The sequence below is a fragment of the Hippocampus zosterae genome, chromosome 7 (genome assembly GCF_025434085.1).
Source record: "Hippocampus zosterae strain Florida chromosome 7, ASM2543408v3, whole genome shotgun sequence".
Lineage (NCBI taxonomy): Eukaryota > Metazoa > Chordata > Actinopteri > Syngnathiformes > Syngnathidae > Hippocampus > Hippocampus zosterae.
The window spans coordinates 23,801,405-23,823,373 of NC_067457.1; the positions used below are offsets into that span (position 1 = coordinate 23,801,405).

At 45.1% G+C, this 21,969-nt stretch overlaps 1 protein-coding gene across 2 annotated transcripts in view; it reads left to right on the forward strand.

Moving 5' to 3' along the window:
- lratd2a (LRAT domain containing 2a) overlaps positions 1 to 21,969 on the forward strand; it is a 151,687-nt gene that overhangs the window by 17,200 nt on the left and 112,518 nt on the right. The window contains exon 3 of one of the 2 annotated variants that reach the window (XM_052070665.1): positions 10,171 to 10,295. The exons of the other annotated variant lie outside the window; for it this stretch is intronic. Coding sequence (XP_051926625.1) covers positions 10,171 to 10,287 — 117 coding nt within the window. The 3' untranslated portion in view covers positions 10,288 to 10,295. Of the gene's footprint in view, positions 1 to 10,170; positions 10,296 to 21,969 lie in introns of those variants that run through there. 2 annotated transcript variants of the gene reach the window in all.

The following is a 21,969-nucleotide window of genomic DNA, read 5'->3' on the forward strand; positions in this document are numbered from 1 at the left end:
AACCCTTAAACGATAACCAATCAATTTAGCCCAATCGATAAACTCTTCAACCTTACTGCGACGCAAAACCTATCCCCTAAGACACGACACGTTCACTTGCGCGGGATCTGACGGACAGCCGAAAAGTTGCTTACAAAAAACAAAACAAACAACAACAACCATCGAGAAGGTCTCATTTTCAACGTCAGTCTTTTTGATTCCGTGAAGGGAATCACTTTTCCGCCATCTGGCTTGTGTTACACGTGAAGTCAGCTGGGAGGACGTGGACTTTGACAAAATACCCTGTGAAATTACGTGGGCAGACAAACCGCACCGAATACACACTTCCCATTGTGTTTGAGTGTGTAGGTGGACATTCTTCTTCCACTTCCTCTTTTCTGGTCATTGCTCATACAGTAGAGAGTGGAGCCAACTTCCCATTCAGATGGGATGTGACCATCGACCATCCAGATGGGGAATCGAGTCTCATTGTAATACTTATTTTTGTCTTCCCTCAAGGTCCTTACACTGTAAAATTATACCAACGCAACAAAAATATGAAATCTAAAGATTCTTGTGTTCATAAATCCTGTTTTATTTTTTTCAAACCTACCAACTTTATCATCTCACACTAACTGTCAATAATCACGCAAGAGATTCATTCAACCGTTGCTTTTTGTGGGTGAAAAACGCAGGATGGTAGAGGATTTCAGACATTCAATAATATCTTTCTAATCTTGACAGCAAAAAATGAAGCGTTTCAAACGCTTTCGTTTGCTTTTCTGCTTACAAATGTACAGTTGTGCAGCCCCAAACAAAATCTATATATATTTTGCGCGTCGTCCCGCACGCGGTCTGTCCTTCCGTCTGTCCCTTTTCAAAATGTACCTACTTCACCGCGCCGCTGTGCGCCACCACTGCGCCGCTCAGGCAGTGGCTCACTACGATCGCGCGGGCATCTTAGCGAAAAAATGTTGTCTACCCACAAGGATTGCAATGAAATTGTTAGTTATTTAGTAGAGCTAAACATCTCTTTATTTTCGCGATAAGCAATGAAGATAAACAAAAAGTTGAACCAAGCAACAACACTTTTGTGGGCCGAAGGCCCACCTTACCAGCCTTCCGCAGGAACTAGCTGATGAGCCGCCCAGAGGGCGGCGAACCAGCTAGTGGAGTTATAACCTGCAATGGTGGGGCCGGGGTGGGTGGGCGGGTGGTTATTGTACAATGAAAAAGATGAGCACGTCAAAGCTACAAGCTAAGCAGAGCTGCATTGTTGTTAGCTAGTTCTTTACCTTTCCACACAATAAGTTTTGGAATAATAGAAACAGACGAAGGTGTCTTCTGGCAGATCGAATTAAGATGTGGAATGCTGTCCCGTATGAGACTGTGATCTCATCGTAGCGCAAAAATGTGCCTGGCCATGCATCATGAGGTCATACACATGGCAGCTTAGCTCAATCTTTATTCGTACGGACGACTGAGGTTGGAGCCAACCGTGAAGTTTCTTTGGACGAGCCTCTCGCGTCCCATCTGACGGAGTCTTGGAAGACGCGCTGTCTCGCCGCGGTTCTTTTATGGCCGACGAGCCATCACTCACGGCCTAATGTAAACATCCGCAGAGTACGAGCGGGGATGATGAATGAAGAGTAAAGTGCGACGAGCAGGATGTCCTTCGGGTAAGGACGGGATCCCGCAGCCGACATCTGGACTCGTTCACGTTTTGGGCTTCCTGCGCAGCCAGAGCGTTTCTGACAAGCGTGCAAATGATCGCTGCCGGCCTTTGAACGGGGATATGGCGCAATTTCGTGGGGGTGGGCCGGGTAAAGCCTTTTTCAGAGGGCAGGACAATCTCATGCTGTCTTAATAGGGAATGCTGTTATTGTCATTTAGCATATAGGAACCAGGAAGTAGCCTGCTAAGCTAACACACTTGTGAAGTGAGTTGAATGCCACCATACGGCCCTAGCATCTCAAATCCGAGTCCAGACGTTGAGAATGAAAGGCCTAACCGGAGACGAGCGAGAGAGTATTTAAATGTACCGTACTTTTAAGATCATGTGGCTTGCGCCGACACGTTACATATTCACATTCGAAACACTGTTGCTCGAGTGTGTGTGTGTGTGTGTGTGTGTGTGAGTGTGTGTGTTCGTGCGTGCGTGTGCGCCCGGCAGTTGTGTCACTTTCCCACACAAAGACGAGTGACTCCAGCGTTTGGGAATTCTCACACAACGCAAACATCCTTCAGTGCTTGGAATACGCCATTATGAGCTACACTCAATGTTATGCGAGAGCTAATTAAAATGTGTGGCCTGAAGTGACTGCGTAGGATTGGCGCGCATACGCTACGTAACTATTTTTGCATATAAATATGAAAGTAATCGCATTGTCTGTTTTGAACAAAGGGATGTTTATTAATAATCTACAAACACAAACAGTGACTTTCCATGTGCGCTAGTCATCATGGGGAACTGTACCTCGTGCGGTCAGTCAACGCACCGTTTGCTATGGAAGAGAAGTATTTATAAAGTGATTCAGATGAAACGTTTGCGCCCGTGGAAAGTGAAAAAGTGATCTGAAATCGACACGTGCTCTCCAACTATTTGGGCAGAATGTGCCGTTAAGATCCAACGGCAGTGGGCCCTCGAATAGAGTCAGGTGGAACCCCCGTTTTAAATGTTTGTGGAGAAACTGTTTTTGGTGTTTGTGGATCATTCAATAAACATCCACATAATTATGATTCATGAGTTTAAAATAGAACACAGGCGGCTTGGAAGAGAACCAAAGTGAAACAATGCTTACTTTTTTTTTTTTTTTCGCGGACTGAGGAATTGGACTAAATTTGATGAACATTTTCTATAACCGTGCATCGGTCCCCAAACATACAGAACTGTGATTGTTTAGCATCTTCCTTGGTCTTGTGAGCCTTTCTAAATTGTTCTTTTATGGTGAGTTTGTCAAAGGACGTTTTTGTTTTTACATTTGTGCAATGATTTCGATTGACACGCTGTCACCAACTACACATCATTCATAAAAGATGCATAGTTATGATTGTGTATTTTTAATCTTGTGAGTCTTTCGCGATAATAAAGGGGCCTTTAGAACAGAGCCAGGTAGAGCACCACTTTTGACCACTGTGGAGAAATTATTTAGGCTAAGAATGTCAATACGTTTGCGTCGGTGAGTCCTTCAAAACAGAAATCAGGGGGGTGTAGAATTGAACCAGGTGGATCGCCTTTCACACCACATGCATTCAGTGCGTTATGTTCGTCCAGGCAGATTTGCTGCAGTCAAATGACACTGTATTGATTTTATATGCTATTAAAATGTGTGTTTATTAACATTTCCGGTCCTTGGGCCATATTTGGCCTTTCAGAAATGCAAACTTACAACACCACCTGGCAACCCCGGCTGGGCCTTTGTGATTGTACAGCGGTTTTAGGAATGCGAGCAAGTACTCTATATAGCAAAAGGAAACCTTGAAAAACATCCCCACGTTTCAATTGCTAGGACACGCGTGACTCGCCCGCAAAGGCTTTGCTCGCTCTTATTACATTATCATGTCGCGTGTTGCTCAATTTAGCCGATGAGACAGAAAATTGTGCAAGTGTGTCAGATGAAAGAGTGCAAAACGAGAAAAAAAAAACAACCTTTCACACAGCTCAACCTGCCTTTCCTCTTTCTTCGAACGCTGCTATTTGCTTTGGGCAAAAGAGGCCGACGCATTGCGCAATGGTGGAGCTCCTTCACAAACACACACACACAAACACGGACACATCTGCAATAAACAGTGATTGGAAAAGCAGGCTGAAGTACAGCATTGTTTTTTTTTCTTTCGCCACTTAATTTGATTTAAAAGAAACAACTATAAATTAATGTCAACTCATTGCTTTTGTTTTTTTCCCCTTCAGTGTGTCAATACAGAACAATGATTTCATTGCACAATGAATGCCTACAAGCACATTTTTCTTCTGGCTTTTATAGTTTTGTCCCCTAATCACTGGTTTGCCTTCCATATTACAATCAGAAGTGAGGGAATTATGATTGAGCTCCGTGATTTCTGCCAAGTAGCACATGAGCTAGCATCATCTCATAAAAGTTCCCCAAAGTTTTTTGGCATGTCGTGGGGGGTAGTTTGTCATCCCTTCTAACAAGTGCACAAAGCAGTGATTAAATTGCCAATAACGAATGCACCCTGTGAAATCTGCCTAGCGACAAAACCTACGCTGGGAAGAAAATTTTGACATCTTTGAAAAAATAAGTGTATTCTTGCACAATCCTACTTTGTCGATAGCATGTCATTTTTCTTGACAATGGGAGTTTTATATTTAACGCCAGGCAATGATTAAAGTTGAAAATTTTCTCATCGGCCTGTGGGGCGGTTGTAATTGAGCCCTGTGAATTCTGGCTAGCAACAAGTGGATGACTACTGCTGTTTCTCCATTTCGTGTCCACTTGTGGGCCTGTTTCTTTTATTGCGTCCCTATATACTAGTTTATCATTCCTTCTTGCCAATATGGATTTTCACTTGTGAAATCAGTGGCTACAAGCCCATTTTCGCCCATCATTTTCCATCCCTGCAGGCTCATGTAATTGCATTAGGGTCACGTGACGCAAAAATGCTCTCCAAATGATCCCGATTGGACCAAGTTTTTCATTTCCAGTAGCTTAGAGTTGAGGCGGCGCACTGCTGTGTTTTGCACGTTCACTGTTCAACATGCATCGGGGTCAACGCTTTGGGGCTGGAAAACGCAGCCCCACCCCCAAAAAAAACTAAACAAAACATGACGGATTACCAAGCGAGTCAAGTGAAGACCACATGTCGGTCATCGGACCGATGTAGTTTCTTTTCTTAACAGAGATGGCATAAGTGCCGCTGAAGCAGAAGCACTTACTCATGAAATTCATTCCACGGCAAATCCCCCTGCAGACAGTTGTGGGGGCCCTCCTATTAACTTCATACTTTTTCTCTCACCCCTCTGCCCCCTCCAAAAAAACAAAACCTTTGCGTGTCCTGTCCCATCACATTGTCCTTGGTGGAGGTCCTCCCCTCTCCCCCAGTCAAGGGGGTAGGCTGGCCCCTCCATGCTCACGCCAAGGTTAACTGCGGCAGCACGTGCCCCCCCGCCCCCTCCCGCATATTTGCCCCTTAGGTGGGAACATGTCGGTAACTCGAGATGAGGACAAGGTGACTAGCCCTCAGGACTTTAGAATACACAGTGGTGCCTTGAGAAATAAGTTGAAACGTTTCTGTGGCCACTCGTATCACAAACCACCTTTCCCTATTGAAATTAATGGAATGTCGCCCCCCCCCCCCAAAAAAAAACCTTTGCAATATTTTTGAAAAAGGAAAACACAGACATATGCATAAATACAGTCACAATTGGTCATTAAACTGCAATACAATTAGAGGATAAAGAATATATGCCTGTCTACACGTGTTGCGCCACAGTTGGCGTTCAAATATCCGCTGCTTAAAGGGTTAGAACAGAACGACACTTATTATATGTTAGCCATTCTATGGGCTTTTGCATTGTTTCTAAGCTGGAAGCTAAGAGGGCGTAGCTTGTTTTTAAATACACATCTATTTGATGTTTATTTTGAAAGTAAACTTCTGTCTAAACTAAACTGGGAGTGGCAATGAATTTTTTGAGTCACTTCTTGTTCACTCTGTGCCAAACTGCTGTTTGTTGTCATGTCAGTTGAGTTGACTGGGTCACATCACATTCTAATAAAATAATGATATGTAAATGATAAGTGAAATTATGCAAAATGGGGAAAACATTTTAAGTTGTCTTTTTTTTTTTTTTTTTTAGTCTGCACACTATAAAACTATTGGGTCACTGAAGTAAAATATAATTGGAAACGTTTTGGAATTAGTTATGCGACAATTCAGAAATTTGAGGAATTGTGCACATGCATTTTTTTTTAGCAAATGCTCAGAAATGTTTGACAATTTGCTAATTTTTTTTTGTGTACAGTACTTGCCACTCACTCACTAGGGTCTCCAATCAGAGCAAAAAAAATGGCGCTCTCAACTTGAGCTCAACTTCTCTGCAAAATGTTTGGGAGAACATGTTTCTGCTTTCCCAATACTGGTTAACGAGGCAAGGACGAGGATGTATGCGGATGAAGCAATCTTTGCATCCGCTCCAGGCCAGTTGCGCAATTGGCCGTGCTTAATTACCCACTGTCGCCATGGCAACAAACTTTCCAAAAGCAAAAAAAAAAAAAAAAAAAAAGTAGGCATGCTGTGGTGACGCACACCAAAGCTTAGCCGTAGTCTACTTTTTTGTTTGTCGACAAGCTATCTAAAAGTGTGGCTGGTTTCCGGCGTCTGGCTCGGGAACACAACTTATCCTTCGATCGGTCGTCTGCTGCCTCTCGGGTTCGTGTCACATTCCCCGAGCCCAGTGGGCTCCTCGAAATCTCCCCCCCCCCCACCCCCCCCCCCCCGCTTGCATGGCCAGGCGTCCTATTCCTAGATGCCTTCTGTCACTTCTCAGTCATGTGTAAGAGGGCATGGCTGGGACACTGTGTGTGTGTGTGTGTGTGTGTGTGTGTGTGTGTGTGTGTGTGTGTGTGTGTGTGTGTGTGTGTGTGTGTGTGTGTGTGTGTGCCCGGGTGCGTGTGTGTGCGTGTCGGCGTAGCTCAACCATGAGAGCCGAGAGGCCGCATTCCACCGAGGACAACTAAATCCTCAAGGGATAGACCTTCTTAGTCCACTGACAACCGTTCCCAGGCTGTCCCATGCTCCTCTGTCCGCGTGTGTGTTCTTGTTTTTATGGCGCAGTGGGGACCCCCCCGCCCCCCTCCCCCCCTGTGATGTGCCAGCCACATTTATTGCGTTTCTGTTTTTATGTTGTGTGGCAACATGGAAGACACAAAGATAGGAACCGTTTTTTTCTCGCAGGATTTTTGTTCTTTGAAATATTTTGGATTTGTCAGAATGCTTTTTGGCTTATATTTTCCTTGTGCATGTTGCTGTGCAGTATTATTTGAGATCGCTATTGATTTTGAAAGCGAGCTGTTCATTTTCCTGACCCATCCGCAAAATTGAAGGAACCCTATTAACTTTTTCCTGACTGGTTCTCACTTCAAAGTCAATTCTTTCCGCCACCGCTGCTCAATAACAATAAGTCGCAGTGCGCAGCGGGTGCGTTGATGAGGCGGGCCAAGGTTCAGGCACTTTTTAAAAAAAATTTTATGGAGTTGACGAAGGTCGCCGGCCCACAGATAACCGGTGCACTTGTCTACCAGGAAGCGTTTCACTGTCAACACAGCTGAGGTTGACCAACGCCGAGACAAACTCGCCAGCTCGCCGTGACCCCGCCGTAGCGCGCCGCTAACTCCCAGAAATCAGAAACTGTTCGCTGACGTCACAATACAGACAAACCGATATCCTCTCCATGGTGACGCTCACAACTCCTCAGGAAGCTGCAGTCATGGTCGTCGGCCACACTCAACGCACAGATACAAGCCGCTTGTTGCTAGACGGTCCTTGGAAGCGCAATCATAACTGATCATGTAAAATAAATAAATACAAATAATTCCATGTCCACCACAACAAAAATCCCATTCCTTTTACGTATATATTTTGACTTAGCAAGACACGTAACAGTGAAATCAAGCTTCTACGATCCCCTCATTTTTTCATATGAGCCCTGATGATGAAGACCAAAAATGGACTGAGGTTTCCCCTTGCCCAGACCAAGTTACCGGGGGCCCCTTTGAAGCCAAGCCTGGAGGTGGGTCTGGTTGACAAGTGCCTGGAGGCCAGGGCTGGACCCCATGGGGCCCGAAGAGGCAACCTGGGCCCCCCCGCCCCACCCTGCACTTGAGCTCCGCGCCTGTGGGAGGGGGAAAGGGTTCGGGTACTTTGACATTGAGTCCGAGTGAAGCAGAAGGAGGAGTCCTAGTGGGCCTTTTTGGCCCTGTGGGACTCCGGAGGCATCTGACGAGTACCGGGTGGGATCAGCGGTGTCCAACTTTGACAAGGCGGAGTTTTTGTGGCACAAACATAACTGCCTAACGTGCCATTAAAAAAAACAAACAAACCCCAAAAATCATGCTATTTTACATGTAGCTCCCCAACATTTTGTCTTTTCCATAAAAAAAGTCATGTTTGCATGGTTGGCTGTTGCTAGGCAGAATCATGGCGCACAAGTGTAACTGCCCCATCGACCTAATACAAACCATATTAGCTACTGCTGCTAGTCTGCTTTTTACACACTCATGGCATGCATCGCCATCGAGTAGAAATACAAGACCAGTTTGTGTTGACGCTTGCAAAGTCGCTCTTTGGTGAGAGAGAAGTGCGGTGTTCTTGTAGTTGTACTTTTCTTATTCTTAGAACCACCACTCATTGCACTGTTGGTCTGCCAGAGGAGCCAAAGTGTGAGAAGCGCACGCACCCATCCAATAACAGCGCGGCCAGTGAGTCAGTGCGTGAGTCACGCTCCAGCAATGTTGTTCAATTTTACAACAGCCAGACAGTCAGCGCGGCCATACGCACTACTCAGAAAAACTGTATGTACACGCACACACATGCAGTTGTTTTCATGCAAAAAAAAATAATAAATGCTGCTCACAGTCGATGATGACGGCCGGAGTGTGTCAGGGAACCATAACGGCAAGTGTTTTTGTTTCTGTCAGAGATGCTGTTAAAACACACACACACACACGGCCAATTATGTTAAGAACTTGCGAGGAGTGTATTGTCGGGAAGTCACTTAGACTTTGAAAGGTCACCTTTCCCCGATTAAGTCTCGACTCATTGTAATTAAGTCAGTCAGTCAGTCACATACATGCTCAAATATTATTTACATTTTAAAAACATTTTCACCCCATAACAAATACAGAAGACTATTACAAAAAAATATTCAAATTAAAATGATGACACATTCCGAAAAGGAGTAAAACAAAAAAAAGATATCATCTAAATAATTCTGCTCGGCCAAAAGAAACGGGAACGAATTCTTGATGCAACATTTGGTGATTGTGACGAGCCCTCTTTGAAATGCCAATTCGCTCCCTCCCTCCCCAAAAATGACACACAATTTTGTAGTGCACCCTTTAATACAGACATAGGATATTGAATGCAAGATGCTCACAACTGCTCATTAATTAGCACTAAAAGTAGTCACTCTTTGCAGATGATAAAGAACTTGTGGAGCAAGGCCATCTTCATGCCTTCATTGCAGTGTGCAGAGCGCGATTCGATCTGTCACGCTTTGCTCCGTGAGTCACCGGCTGAGGAGTTTCAGTGTGTTATGAAAGGAAAAATGGGGGGGGGGGGGCAGGGGTAATTCAGCGCCATGGGCAGAACATTTCCTACATAAAAATGCAACTGAGTGCAGTGCAATTAAAACATCCAAAATACAACAACAACAACAAAAGATTTCTTTAAAATCTTACTTAAAGTCGGTAAATTAGCTACAGGTCTGTACTTATTAAAAACGTTGGGGTCCAAACTGCTCTTCCTCTGAAGGGGCCTCACCACTGCCGTTCTAAAGTCGGCGGGGAATACGCTAGTCTGAAGAGAATACTTCTTGGATTTATTTTATAGGTAAAGTGGAGCCACTGAATGTAATGTTGGTTTTAAATTCCTGTTAAAATTATCAACGGTAAAATCACAGGGCACGGGTGCGCACTTTAAAATCGTCATAAAATCTGCACTTCGGAATTGGGTTAAGCGTTTCCTTACTATTCTGACCGGGGCCTAGAAGGACTGTTATAAACAAAGGTGTGGCGTTCAGAAGATAACTATCTGTTTAAAAAATTATTATTAAGAGTCGTTTTAAAAATTGGTGCAGTCCCGCCTTCTTTTTTTCACATCCGGGTAGAAAATAAAATTTGGCGGGCACGCCTGGGTGGAAGCAGCTGGTAATGACCTGTAGGTGGGTGTAGTGAGCTTTTGATTACAGTGGTTGGTGGTAGAAGAAGAAGCAGGGACCCGCACTGATTGATTTGTAAACAAGAGGCAGGTGGGAGTGGAATTGATGACTGCTGGGTGGATGTTAGCTGCTTGCATTGAGCTACCCAAAATATTTCAACGAACACCGTGCAGCTGGTAAAAAGAACGACGATTCCAAAATAGGTTAAATTTGTCAATAAAAGCAACATCGAGGCTCCGGCATAGTACCGGAATAGTTAGTGTGTCTAATGATGCTGTCCCCGAGTATAATGGCAGTTGGTGGGAACAGAGGATATGAAGAAGGAGCGACAGGGGAACCGCAGACTCTTGACGGCAGAATGTGACTTACTCTTGAGCGTCTTTGAGCGGGCAACCGGGCCACTGGTGGACTAACCCGCTCCGGGATACCTGGCAGAGTTGGTGATGGTTCTCTGTTCTTCTTGTCGCGAGACACCCCCTCCACCCAGTTGGTACCACGTAGTGGTGTTGAGCAGGATGGACCCGGGATGGCGGCCTGATCCCAAATCATCGTGTACGTCAGAGAGGAGCCTCGGTCGTCTGTCAAGATCTCGCTTGAGTGCCCATCCATGATGAAAGCGAAGGCTTGGGGGAGACAAGGACTCTTAACTCCAGACATCCTCTCTCAGGTCAGTGATTGTTTTATTTGCATTTTCCAGTCGGCTTTATGATTGTCGCTGTGATTGTCAGGTATTTACATGCACTAACCCCGGTGTCATACGTCAGGCTAACTCCGGTTTGATCAACTTGGGCCGGCGTATGCTAGTTGTATGCTAGATGGGAGCGTGTCCATACCACCCCCCCCCCCCAAAAAAACCTAAATAAATAATTAAATAAAATATTCACTGCGTGCAAAAATGGAAGAGAAATAGCTTGAACTGGAAACAAACTGGGAACAGCAACAATGACTTTAAATTCCCTCTGGCACCCTTTTTTGTAGCCACTTGGCAAAAGTCTATTCAGTGCTGTTAAAATGCCAGATTTTTGTGATTGTGGGGGGAAAAAAAATCCATCAATACATCCGAGCTGCTTATCCGGACGAAGGTTTCGGGCAGTCGTTGTGTTTGGAAAAAAAAAAGTCAGAATAAGTCTTCTAGAACAGCTTATTTGGTGTTCTTAATAAGCTGCCGGTTCATTTTGAACACAGCCATGCCGCCACTTATCTTGTTTCAGGTTTTCAATTACTTTCCTTCGAAAAGTTTTCTCTTTTTCCCCTACTTGGGAACCTGTAAAAAATATCAAAAGCAGTGGGATATGATAAACGGACTAACACCTCCCTCTAGTGGTCCGGCTGACATGTTAGATATCTCCTGATTGTTGTTGACTGTTGAACCACCAGAGGGCACACTTGGACAATATATGCTGTGGGTTGTCATCACGGGTTGAATGAATGAATATCCTTTTTTGGGGGGTTAATGTTCCCGAAAACGCGCCAGTTTTTGCAAGACTGTGTCCTGTTGCAAATGTGTCCCATCAGTGGTCTCCGAAATCACCCTGTAGCGCCTCCTTCCGGATTAGAAAAGCGGTGCCCCTGGCCAATTGTGATCAATTTTGCTGGACATGGAGATCATGCCAGGAAACAAGAAAAACGTCTCAAGGGCTCATACCAGGAATTGAACAGGAAGCTGGCCATTTTAGACTGAAAGGGCAATTTTAGGGTCAAATTCATGGCTTGAAAGTTAAAAAAAAAAAAAAAACTACCATCGGTCCAATTTCTTGAATTCCAGTTGTACCAGAAGTTGACCAGTTTAGAATGAAGGATCCATCTAGGTGAAATTTCCAGGGTATGTAATTAGGGTTAGGTGGCTAGGGTTAGTTGCTAACTCCTTCAAGGGAATTCACCCAAATGCGCCCAATCGGAAGCAGATGGTTGTCTCTAATTTGACGGAGATTTTAGTCTACCGGTACGCCGTCATCTGTCAGAGTGTCTTGTCCTCAAATCTGCATCATTTCAAGGATTTTAGTTTGTAAATGAAATACTGTCGTAGAAATAAAGCCTTTGTGATGTGGCACTCCTGGCGGAATGAATGACGGGAGGCACGACCGGCCTCTGCCTCAGGATTGTGTGCATGTGCGTGTTTGGGAATGCATGAATGTCACCAGCTGGCGCATCTGCTCGGCTGGTGGAATACGTCCAAAAAGCTTAATTATCAAGCGTAATCATGCGTGAGATTGAAGCGAGGGAGCGGGCTCCGCGTGTAAAAACAACACACACTGGCTTCTGTGTGTCGCACATCCCAAGAGGCTGCCTTGTGTGTGTGTGTGTTTGTTGTGTACTCATGTTGTTCATTAAACTCCACTAATAGAAGCTTTCTCCAGCTCCAGCGCTGCTTCACCACGTGTCAATATTTGGCTAAAAATGGGACATTTAACAATTCATGCGCAAACGCCGTGTTGCGCTTTTTGGCCCCGCCCAGCAGACAATTCAAGAGGCGCACCTTATTCCGAATGTTTTGACCTTCTCACGTGGTCACTGGGGTGACTGACGGCCTTTTTTCGCACTCCACCTCCAACCACCTTGAACAATGTCACCGCAGCCAAGACACCGCTGATATGCTCCATCGCTTTTATTGACCGGCTGACAAAGCCCAGGGCTTGTGGTTGGGGGGGGGGGGGGGGGGGGGTGGTTGGACAACCAGGTGGGGGTCTGCACTCATTAGTGTCCATGCGGCCGTCATTGTGCTTATTGGGCTTCCCGTCTCTCGTGCTCCCTCAGGAGCTGTGTGGCAAAATGTCAGACTAATTAGCCTCGGACGACTCTGAGATACTACCTGCTGCACTCTCCAGCGGCTAGCGCGAGAAGCTAACGTAGCACTTTTAATGTTGTCAGGCAACAAGGGATGCAAATGTGCACAAGCCATGAAATTCACCCCCAAATTGGCCACTTCAAACCAAAATATTTGCCCTAACCCTCAATTCCGGGCATGGGAATTTGAGAGTTTTCATGCATCCTATTATGATAGACATGTCATTGACATTTCGTGTCCATGAAATTTTTTCCCCAAACTTTCAAGACGTGAAATTTGCTCAAAAGGTGTTGCTTCAAACCAAACTGTCTGACTCTGATTGATTTTTGTGTATTGGTCCATGAGACTTTTTCACGCATATTGGACATGTTGATTTTGATTTCAATATGGGGAGTGAAACTGGCGTCATGGGCAATTTTCTTTTCTAATTTACCAGTCTTAGAATTCACCCCATAATGGCTGCTTTGGTATAATACAATACATCTTTATTTATATAGCGCTTTCACAACAGCTCCAGCTATAACAAAGCACTTGACAAAAGGTGGAGGTGTTCCTAATAATTGGATGTTTCCCGAAAATGTGTTGAAATGGGTATTCCTCAAGGCTCACATCTTAGCTCCCTGACTTTGTTTTCAATACAACCTGTCTTGTCAGATGTGACGGCAAACCATTGATTGATGTATATTCCATTTCATAATGGGCAGTGTGTGGCTCATGTTGTATTTGTATGTATTCAATCGGTGAAACTGGTTATCGTTGGCAAATCATTTTCAAATGTTTCCATTTTCAGACTCCAAAAATCTGTTGTCCACCATTTTATTTCTTCTGGGTAAAAATCTGAGTTTTGACCGTGTAGACTGAAGCGAGAGTGTCTTTTTGGGGGGGGAAAGCTCCACTCTGAGACGCATTCAAACCTTTGTTTTGATTTGAATGTGCATGCCTCAATTTGATCGTTTTGAACATTTAACGCCGGCGCCATTCATGGTGCCATTTTGAAACGAGCCGGTTAAAAGACTGACGTCTGTTTCCGCGGCGATCCATCATCACCCCCACATCCCGCCGCCATCAATATGCAAATGAGGGGGAATAAAACGGCCGCCGAAGCGCGAGTGCCTTCCCCAAGTGCATTCATTAGCCACAGTTGGCATAATTGATTCCCAGCACAGCCGTAAAAAAGACGGGCCACTCCTTCTATTCCCCGTAGTGTCGCCCTTTGGGACCCGGGCGGGCTGACTTCCATCATCAATCATTAAAGTGTATAAAGTGCTCGACTCAAAGAGGGGAGTCCCAGAGAGGAGAGCCCCAGAGCAGAGACCCCAGGTCGGTGATGCCTAAATCACCGAGTGACACGTACTAAAGTCCACCTGCACCCCAAACAATCATTTTTTAAGGAGCCAGGTGGATTGAAGTCCGAAACACGGACACCCCATCAATGTAAAAAGTTTAAAAATGACTAAAATTAACATACGTGTTTTTCGCCAGCACGGCGATGATATGAAACCTCTTTTATCGTACCTTGATGACATCATATTTATTGCCTCATTCTTTCCTCAATTAAACTAGCTTACCGAATTAGCATATTCGCTAATTAAAATGCCAGCGTTGTCGTAGCTCTGAGGCGTCGACGTTCCGGGCAGGTGTAGGCCCCATTGAAGCGCCATAACCAAACTATAATTCCCAAACGGATATTTCATCTGCCTGTCAACATCCTTCATCTTTAAGGTTATGATCGGGCGGCAAAGGCCCGACCCACATCGCCCCGTCCCGCCCACCAAAGTAGAGGCGCCCCTTTCCGTGATGTGCGGCACCTTGCAAAATGGTACATATTCATCAAGAATATTCATGATGGGCACAGATGGTGCGGAAATGGACTTGGTGTTGAAGACGCGCAACCGGGCAGGCATATTAATGGAGCGCGGATGCAAATGATGCATTTTGATATTTTGCCACGATAATGCGTCGGCTTCAGGGGAGCCAGGAAGTGAAGCTGCAGCCAGCAAGTGGCTCCCACTTAGTCAACTTTTCAAGATATTGACCGACACCAAGTGAAGTCAACCTTCAGTTCCAGATGCTTCTACTAGAGGGCAGTGATGCTTTTCCTCCCCTTGAGATGATATAACGAGACGTTTTATTTTAACCAACCGTACTGTTTTTAAATCGGTTGGTTTCATACGTGTCCGCACACGTGGACATTTATTTTCTCTTTCTTTATTGTTTTTGTGACGAATAGATGTGTTGAATGTTGGAAAAATAGAAAAACTAAAGACGCAAGACCTTTTCCCTGTCCCCGCTCCTCCGGCTTTTAGGGCCTCTCAAATGAAATGGAGGCAGGTGGCGCTCATGCATTTTTAACACTTGTGCGCCACCGTCGACGCTGATTTGCAGGCCGCCTGCACCTGTTTTGTTTGCCCGCCTTGATCCTCCACCGCGTCGACTTTGAAATGGACTTTGGCTGTGAGGCTCAAAAGTTCTCTGCCGCCATCTGCAATTGCCTCACACCCTGGAAACAAACACAGGGAAGCTGCGCTACAGCTCACCCCAAAATAATTTATGGGGCACTTTGCAATTACCCCCCCCCCCCTCTCTGAAAAAAACCCTCCAAAAAAATCGAAGTAAAATAATCGTTTTAAAAAATGGTTTAAATACCAAATAATCTGCCAACAAAGGTTTTCCACCCCAAAAAGATCTTTTTTTTTTAATATTAAAAAAATGTACAGAAAAAAATATTGTACTTGAGTGCCTGGGTGAATCCAAGATACTGAACTGCGAGTCTGCGCAATCCACTGTAATTTGCCATCGGGGGGCTGGGGCGGCATTATCGTCACCAGTAGCAACAGCCAAGTGGTTTGGTAATGCTAACCATAGTTGGAGCACATGTGGCTGTTCCACGCCCAAGCGCACTTTTGTCCAAAGTGCAAAGAAAACGCTTTCGTGTGCGGCAGCCTGGCGGCGTCCTGGCTAAATGCGCTTTCACTGTTGACTGCTAACAGTAGCCAAGTTGCTTGCGTCTGAGAGCAACATCTGTCCAACGGGCTTTAATTTTTTTCTCCCTTCTTTCCAACATGCCTAAAAATGCCACTAAGGGAGAATGTGGGCCGGAGAGATGGCAGGTCGACTAATGGGCCCGGACAACAGACAGATGCGCAATGGACGCGCATGCGCGCATGCACATGATGGGCGGCCATGGCCGCGGGGGAAATGCAGCACCTGCTCCTCCAGTTCAAAACTATTTAAGGAGGCATCAAACTCCATCAGGGCGAGTCTGATTGCGCGAGTCTCTTCACACTCGCCGAGTCGATTACCCCCTTCCTCCTTTCACCTTACACACGCACCCCCCCCCCCCCCCCCCAACCCTCCTGCCCAGCAACACCTGAGCCGCAACCTCGGCCCTTTTGCGGGCTAATAGCGGTGCTCCAAGGGCACCTGCGGCCACAACGGCGTCCAATTGTGCCCCAATGTCACCCTTTTACCAAGCCTAATAGCCTCGGCCAAGGGATGTGAGCTCGAAGTTCGTGGCAGCGTTTGAACATTGCCGTATTTGCGACGACTCCTTATTTATCCGCCGCTGTTTTTTTTTTTTTTTTTAAATCATCAACTTGACACATCTGTCAGATGGCGCAAGCAGGAATGCTAAAAGGTCAGCGGGCGATGCCGGCAGCTGCTCCCGCGCCCCCCAAAAAACCCTCCCAGCGCCACCTAATAGCGCTGTTGTTATCATGCCGCAACAGATGGGATTTTTATTTGGCGGCGGTGGCGGCGGGCACGAGCTTGTGAGAGAGTTACGCCACATCTGTACTCCTGAGCAGGTTGGAGTGCAAGCTTGAGACGTGCTTTCAAGGACAAAAGTGGTCACACTTCAAGTAAAGAGAACAACTACAGGTACCCTCATCGTCATCTTTTTAGCAGAAGAGAAAACCAATCCGGGGCCCATGTCGTCTCATTTTTTTTTTTTTTTTTTGGAACAACGGAGAAAATAACTCTTGCCTCATGTTCATGTTTAGCTCCTCTTTTAAGGGTAACCATCTCCATGTTTCTCTTTATTAGAAGGGCGAACAAATTTGTGTCGCGTTATGGTCACTTTTACTCGTAAACAACTGGGTCGGGCGGCCCGGTGATCCAGTGGTTAGCGCGTTGACCTCAAATTGCAGAGGTTGTGGGTTCGATCCCGGCTCCGGCCTTCCTGTGTGGAGTTTGCATGTTCTCCCCAGGCCTGCGCGGGTTTTCTCCGGGTACTCCGGTTTCTCCCCACATTCCAAAAACATGCATGGCAGGCTGCTTGAACACTCCAAATTGTCCTTAGGTGTGAGTGTAGATCAGGGGTGTCCAAACTTTTTGCCAAGGGGGCCAGATTTTATGTGGTAAAATGTCGGGGGGCCGACCTTGGCTGACATTCTTTACATTGAACAACAATATTGTTCAAAAAATTTTAGTAAGCCAGTCTGTTTAACATTTCCATTTTTATTTTAATTTCAACAATCTTAAGAATTTCTTTTGGTTCATTTGAAACAGGTATATCACATGCAACTGCTTATTCACTTGAGTTTTTCTTAAACAGATGTCTCCTGAGTGCAAATTGATTGATTTGAAACATAAAATGTATCACCATGAGTTTTCAATAGTCACAAAACCTTTAACTCGAACAACAGGGAAATGAACAAGCAATACACATATCCACAACTGCAAGGATCATTTGAAATATGACATATCAGTCAATATAAACACGGAGTGATGTCTTGTTAACTCGTGAGTGATGCCCTCTAGTGTCTAAATGCTATTACTCATTTAGTGAATGCTATTACTCATTTAGCCACTAGAGGGAAGCAGTACTCTATGAAACATCACTCACCAGTCTACGAGACCTCAGTCAATGCAACACGTGTTCCATTGCGCCCAACCTGCGGGCCAGCCGGCACTGATTTTATGACAGGGGCCGAGGGCCGGATGAAATTCGACCGCGGGCCGGATTTGGCCCGCGGGCCGGACTTTGGACATGCCTGGTGTAGATGGTTGTTTGTCTCTGTGGTGCCCTGCGGTTGGCTGACAACCGGTTCAGGGTGTCCCCCGTCTACAGCCCGAAGGCGGCTGGGATAGGCTCCAGCACCCCCCGCGACCCTTGTGAGGATAAAGCGGTTCGGAAAATGGATGGATGGTTGGACAACTCTGAGTCATCTGATGGTCGCATTCACGAGGACAGAAAACAACCGCTTTGTGTTCACCTTTTATTAGAAATGTAAAAAAACTCTTGGTCCTCTGGACTGAACAGAACCAAAGAACAGATGACCTTTGGTCATCTGAACAAGAGGAGAAAACAAATGCAGGTGCCCTTTTATTGGAAGAGTGACCATCTACCAGTTTGTGGCCATTTTACTCTCTTTGGATGAGCAAACACCTTCAGGTCATCCTGTGGTGACCTGTCATCGAAGCAGAAGCAGCACCACGACTCGGTTTCTTGGAAGAGTCAACAATTCAGTGTTTCCCTTTAACTGGAAGAGCAAAGCGCTCTTCTCATGCGGTCACCCTTTTTTTCTTTTTTTTTTGGGGCGGGGGGCAAAAACAATTAAGTTGAACAACAAACAATTCCAGGACCACATTCTATTAGATGAGCAAACAACTCCAAAAACTCCTTTATTAGAAGAGTGAACAACTTCCTGTTTGGGGTCATTAATTAGAAGACCAAACAATTTCAAGTCCTCTTATGTTTCCTTCGCTGAAAGGGCAATCAATTCCAGATCCCACTGTGCTCACTTTTATGAGAAGAGCAAACGACTCCATGACCTGCTTTATTCGAAGGGTAGCAAACTGCAGATCTTGGTCTTGTGGCTCCATTAATGAGAAGAGCTTCTTGTCGTCTGATCAAGACTTTCAATTCCGAATTAAGCACACAAACACACACACACACACACCATACTGTGATTGGATACAAAACTAACATGATCATTTGTTGCCAGGTGGAATTTGTATGTTGTTGTATTTAAGTGTTGTTTTCTTTATTAGTTAAGACATAATGACCATTTGTGTGTTTGTATGTGTCAGCGCTCATATTTTTAACAAATGCGCCGCTCCACTTTGACTGACAGCTCCCTATCTCATGAAGCCCCCCCGCCCCCCTTGCCAAATAAGCGGCCCATTGACTTTACGACTGCACTTTCCCTGAACTTCTGCGTCTGAACGCAATGTCATACATCTTCGCTGTAAGCGTGGGCGTCGGCAGCTGGTTGCAGTTCGACTTTGAGACAATCAACAGAAGAATAAAAAGTTAATTATGAATCAATTAAAAGTGGATCTGTAACGGTTGCATTTGAGAGGGTGTCGGGCGTGATGGATTCTGTGAATTAGATGTCGTAATGGGCTTCGCTGAAGCACTTGTGCATCCGTGATGGGACTGGAAGGGGCTGATGTGTACATTATGTAGCGCTATTAACCTCTTGATATACAATTTGCCACCCACTTATGGCGCGGGTACAAGGACATTAAGGCCACTCGGCTCTCCTTATATTCGACGTTAGCTGATTTATGGAATTCTATAGTGAGGAACTTGACATCCAGGATAACAATTAACAGACAAAAAGTACATTAAAACAAGAATCGTGAATGCAGTAATAAAAGACAAAATCCGCATTTCTATACTCGCTAGCCTACAACTGCGATAATAACTTGGTTGTACCAAGCCAGCTAGCTCGGGACTAACGTTAGCAACTAACATTCTTAAACATCCACAACTGTCGTGAATATTTAAAAATAAGTGGCAGCCAGAAGCTAATCGCTTGATGGCCAGCAGCAGCTAGCAGTTGTTGGGTAACTAGCTAGCTCATAATTCATGTTGGCCTCAAGCATATTTAAGCACTCAACTGTCGTAAGAGTGCAAAAATAAGTGGCAGCTATCTAGTAGCTAACAGTCTGCAGGTGGCTAATTAGCTTGTGGTTAATCATGGCAACTAACATTTTGTCTCCTGTTTAAAAATAAGTGCCAGTTTGCTAGTTGCTGACAGCAAGTTAGCCAGATGGCTGTCTAGCGAACAGTTGCTGACTAGCTTGCTTCCTAGATCAAATTAATGTTAGTAAACATTTTTAATCACTACAACTGTTATACGAGTATAAAAATAACTGGTTAAAAATAAGCTGTTGGTAACAGCTAACCTTAGATGGCTATACAGCTAGCTAACGTGCAATTAATATCGGTGGCTAACATTCCGAAACACCCTCAACTGTTACACAAGTGTAAAAATAAGTCGTAGATAGCTAGTTTCTAACTGGTAGCAGTTGGTGGGTATTTAACTAGCTAGCCAGCTAATTAGCTTGAGCTATTTTGCAAGTGTAAAAGTATATTTAACTCTACATTTGAGAAGTTTGCATCTCGCAAGCAGCACTCATACAAGGTAACCATGATAAAAACGCCCAAACAGCAAAATTTGCAGAGTCCACTGTGGTTTAGTATCGTCGTCCCACAGAAAACGACAACGCAGGAACACTAATCAGCATTCCGCCTTTCACCGACGTGACTGATGAGCTCCTTTGACCCATCAAGTCGCTAATGTACCTCTTTTGTACCGTTCCCGCTCATTTTCAATTAAGCGGCGTGGCCATTTACATATGTTAATGAGTGTCATATTAATTATCCTAGAATTGGCTATGGATGATGTCATTGTTCGTGACATGGGAAAGGTGTGTTAATTTTTTTTTTTTTTTTTTGCTGGGCCGCATGCCATGTCTGGGTCGAGCGTTCTGACGTTTTTAATAATTGAAGTGTCCCATCTCGCACAAAGGATGTGCACCCGCGAACCCCCCTCCCCCACCCCCAATCATGTAGCTTTCACGGTTCGCAAGCATATGGTTGTGTAATGAGCTTGTAAAATAGTCATGCCAAGTGGCCAGCATCTTCTTCCTCTTCTTCCGCCTTGTTTATGCGAGATTGATGACAAATCATCCAAGTTTAGCAATGTGGACTCGTCCATCTGTTTGGCACACATGGTTTAAATTTGCTTGTAATCTGGAAAAAAAATCGCTCGGACAGGTGCCCATCAAAAATGGCCAAAACGACACTGAAACTGTTGATTTGAGCCAAAATGGTAAAATTTTGGTATCTTTTCCAGGCATTTCTTTGAGACTTTTTAGTGGGTCTTCCCATGATAGACATTGCTACGAAATTCTATGTTGCTAAGTGAAACTGTTTTTGGCGGCAGTATTTTTGTACTTGTTTGCTCGCGATCAACAGAAGTAACTAGCCTCTAGGGGGAGCTGTAGCACAAATTTGGAGATGTCTCCTGCGGTATAAAAATCCGACACATAATCTAGCATACTTAGTTCTTTTCAGCTACAATTTGAAATGAACAGGTAGCATCAAAAGACAAGTGGGCACTCCACATGTAGACCCCCCACCTCCCACCCTCTTTCACCCATATACCCCTCCCTTTATTTCACACAGCTACACTTCACAGGCACGAAGTAATCACACACCCCCTGCTGAGATGAAAGCCTGATTGGATATCTGAGGGCGGCCCCCCCCGCCTTCATTTGCATGCTAATTGATGAACGCGCGCACATACAGTTACACACTCAGACCTGACATCTGTGGCATAGCGTTCGCGTTTTGGCTAACAGCATAGCGTTAGTTTACAGAATGTCATGGAGTGCGTCACACGGTGATGGGCCAAAAAAACAACAACACTCGTGCGTCAGCATTGTGCCGTGTTTGAAACTCCGTATCGGTGCGTGTGTCACTTTAACAACAAGAACAACAACAACAAAAATCATGTGATCAATACAGCAAGTGTGTCGTTTGGATGTGCCGCGCCAAATTGTGTTTGCAAGGAAAGAAACTCTATCGCGATGTTGTGGGTTTTCTGGATGGAGATTATACCCCTGCCTGTGTCTGTGTTGGAGTTTGGCTTTGCTTCTACAGGGATCGTTCTCGAAGATTTTCCACAAGTTTGCAAATATTTTCATCCTCTGATGCCAAATAAGCTAATTTTTTTTCCTCCTTTGGGCTTAGTTTACTGTTAGTTTTTAATCAAACGTTTCTATTCTTCTCTCGTAAGAGATTTGTCTTTTTTGAGTGGGTGCGGGGGGACTTGTAGATGCAAATGACTATGGAGACAACCCCGTAGCTGTTGATTTTTGATGGATGTAACTGAGTTAGTAGGGACAGAAGCATGACTCTGGGCCTTGTTGACTTTAGCCTCGCATTATTTGAAAAGTAGCCTACCAGTCCTTCCTTGCTCTTCTTTCACCTCATGAATAACATGTGAGCACACACACACAGCAACACAACACCCATGTAATATGCATGGACACACGCGCAGCAGGGCTTCTT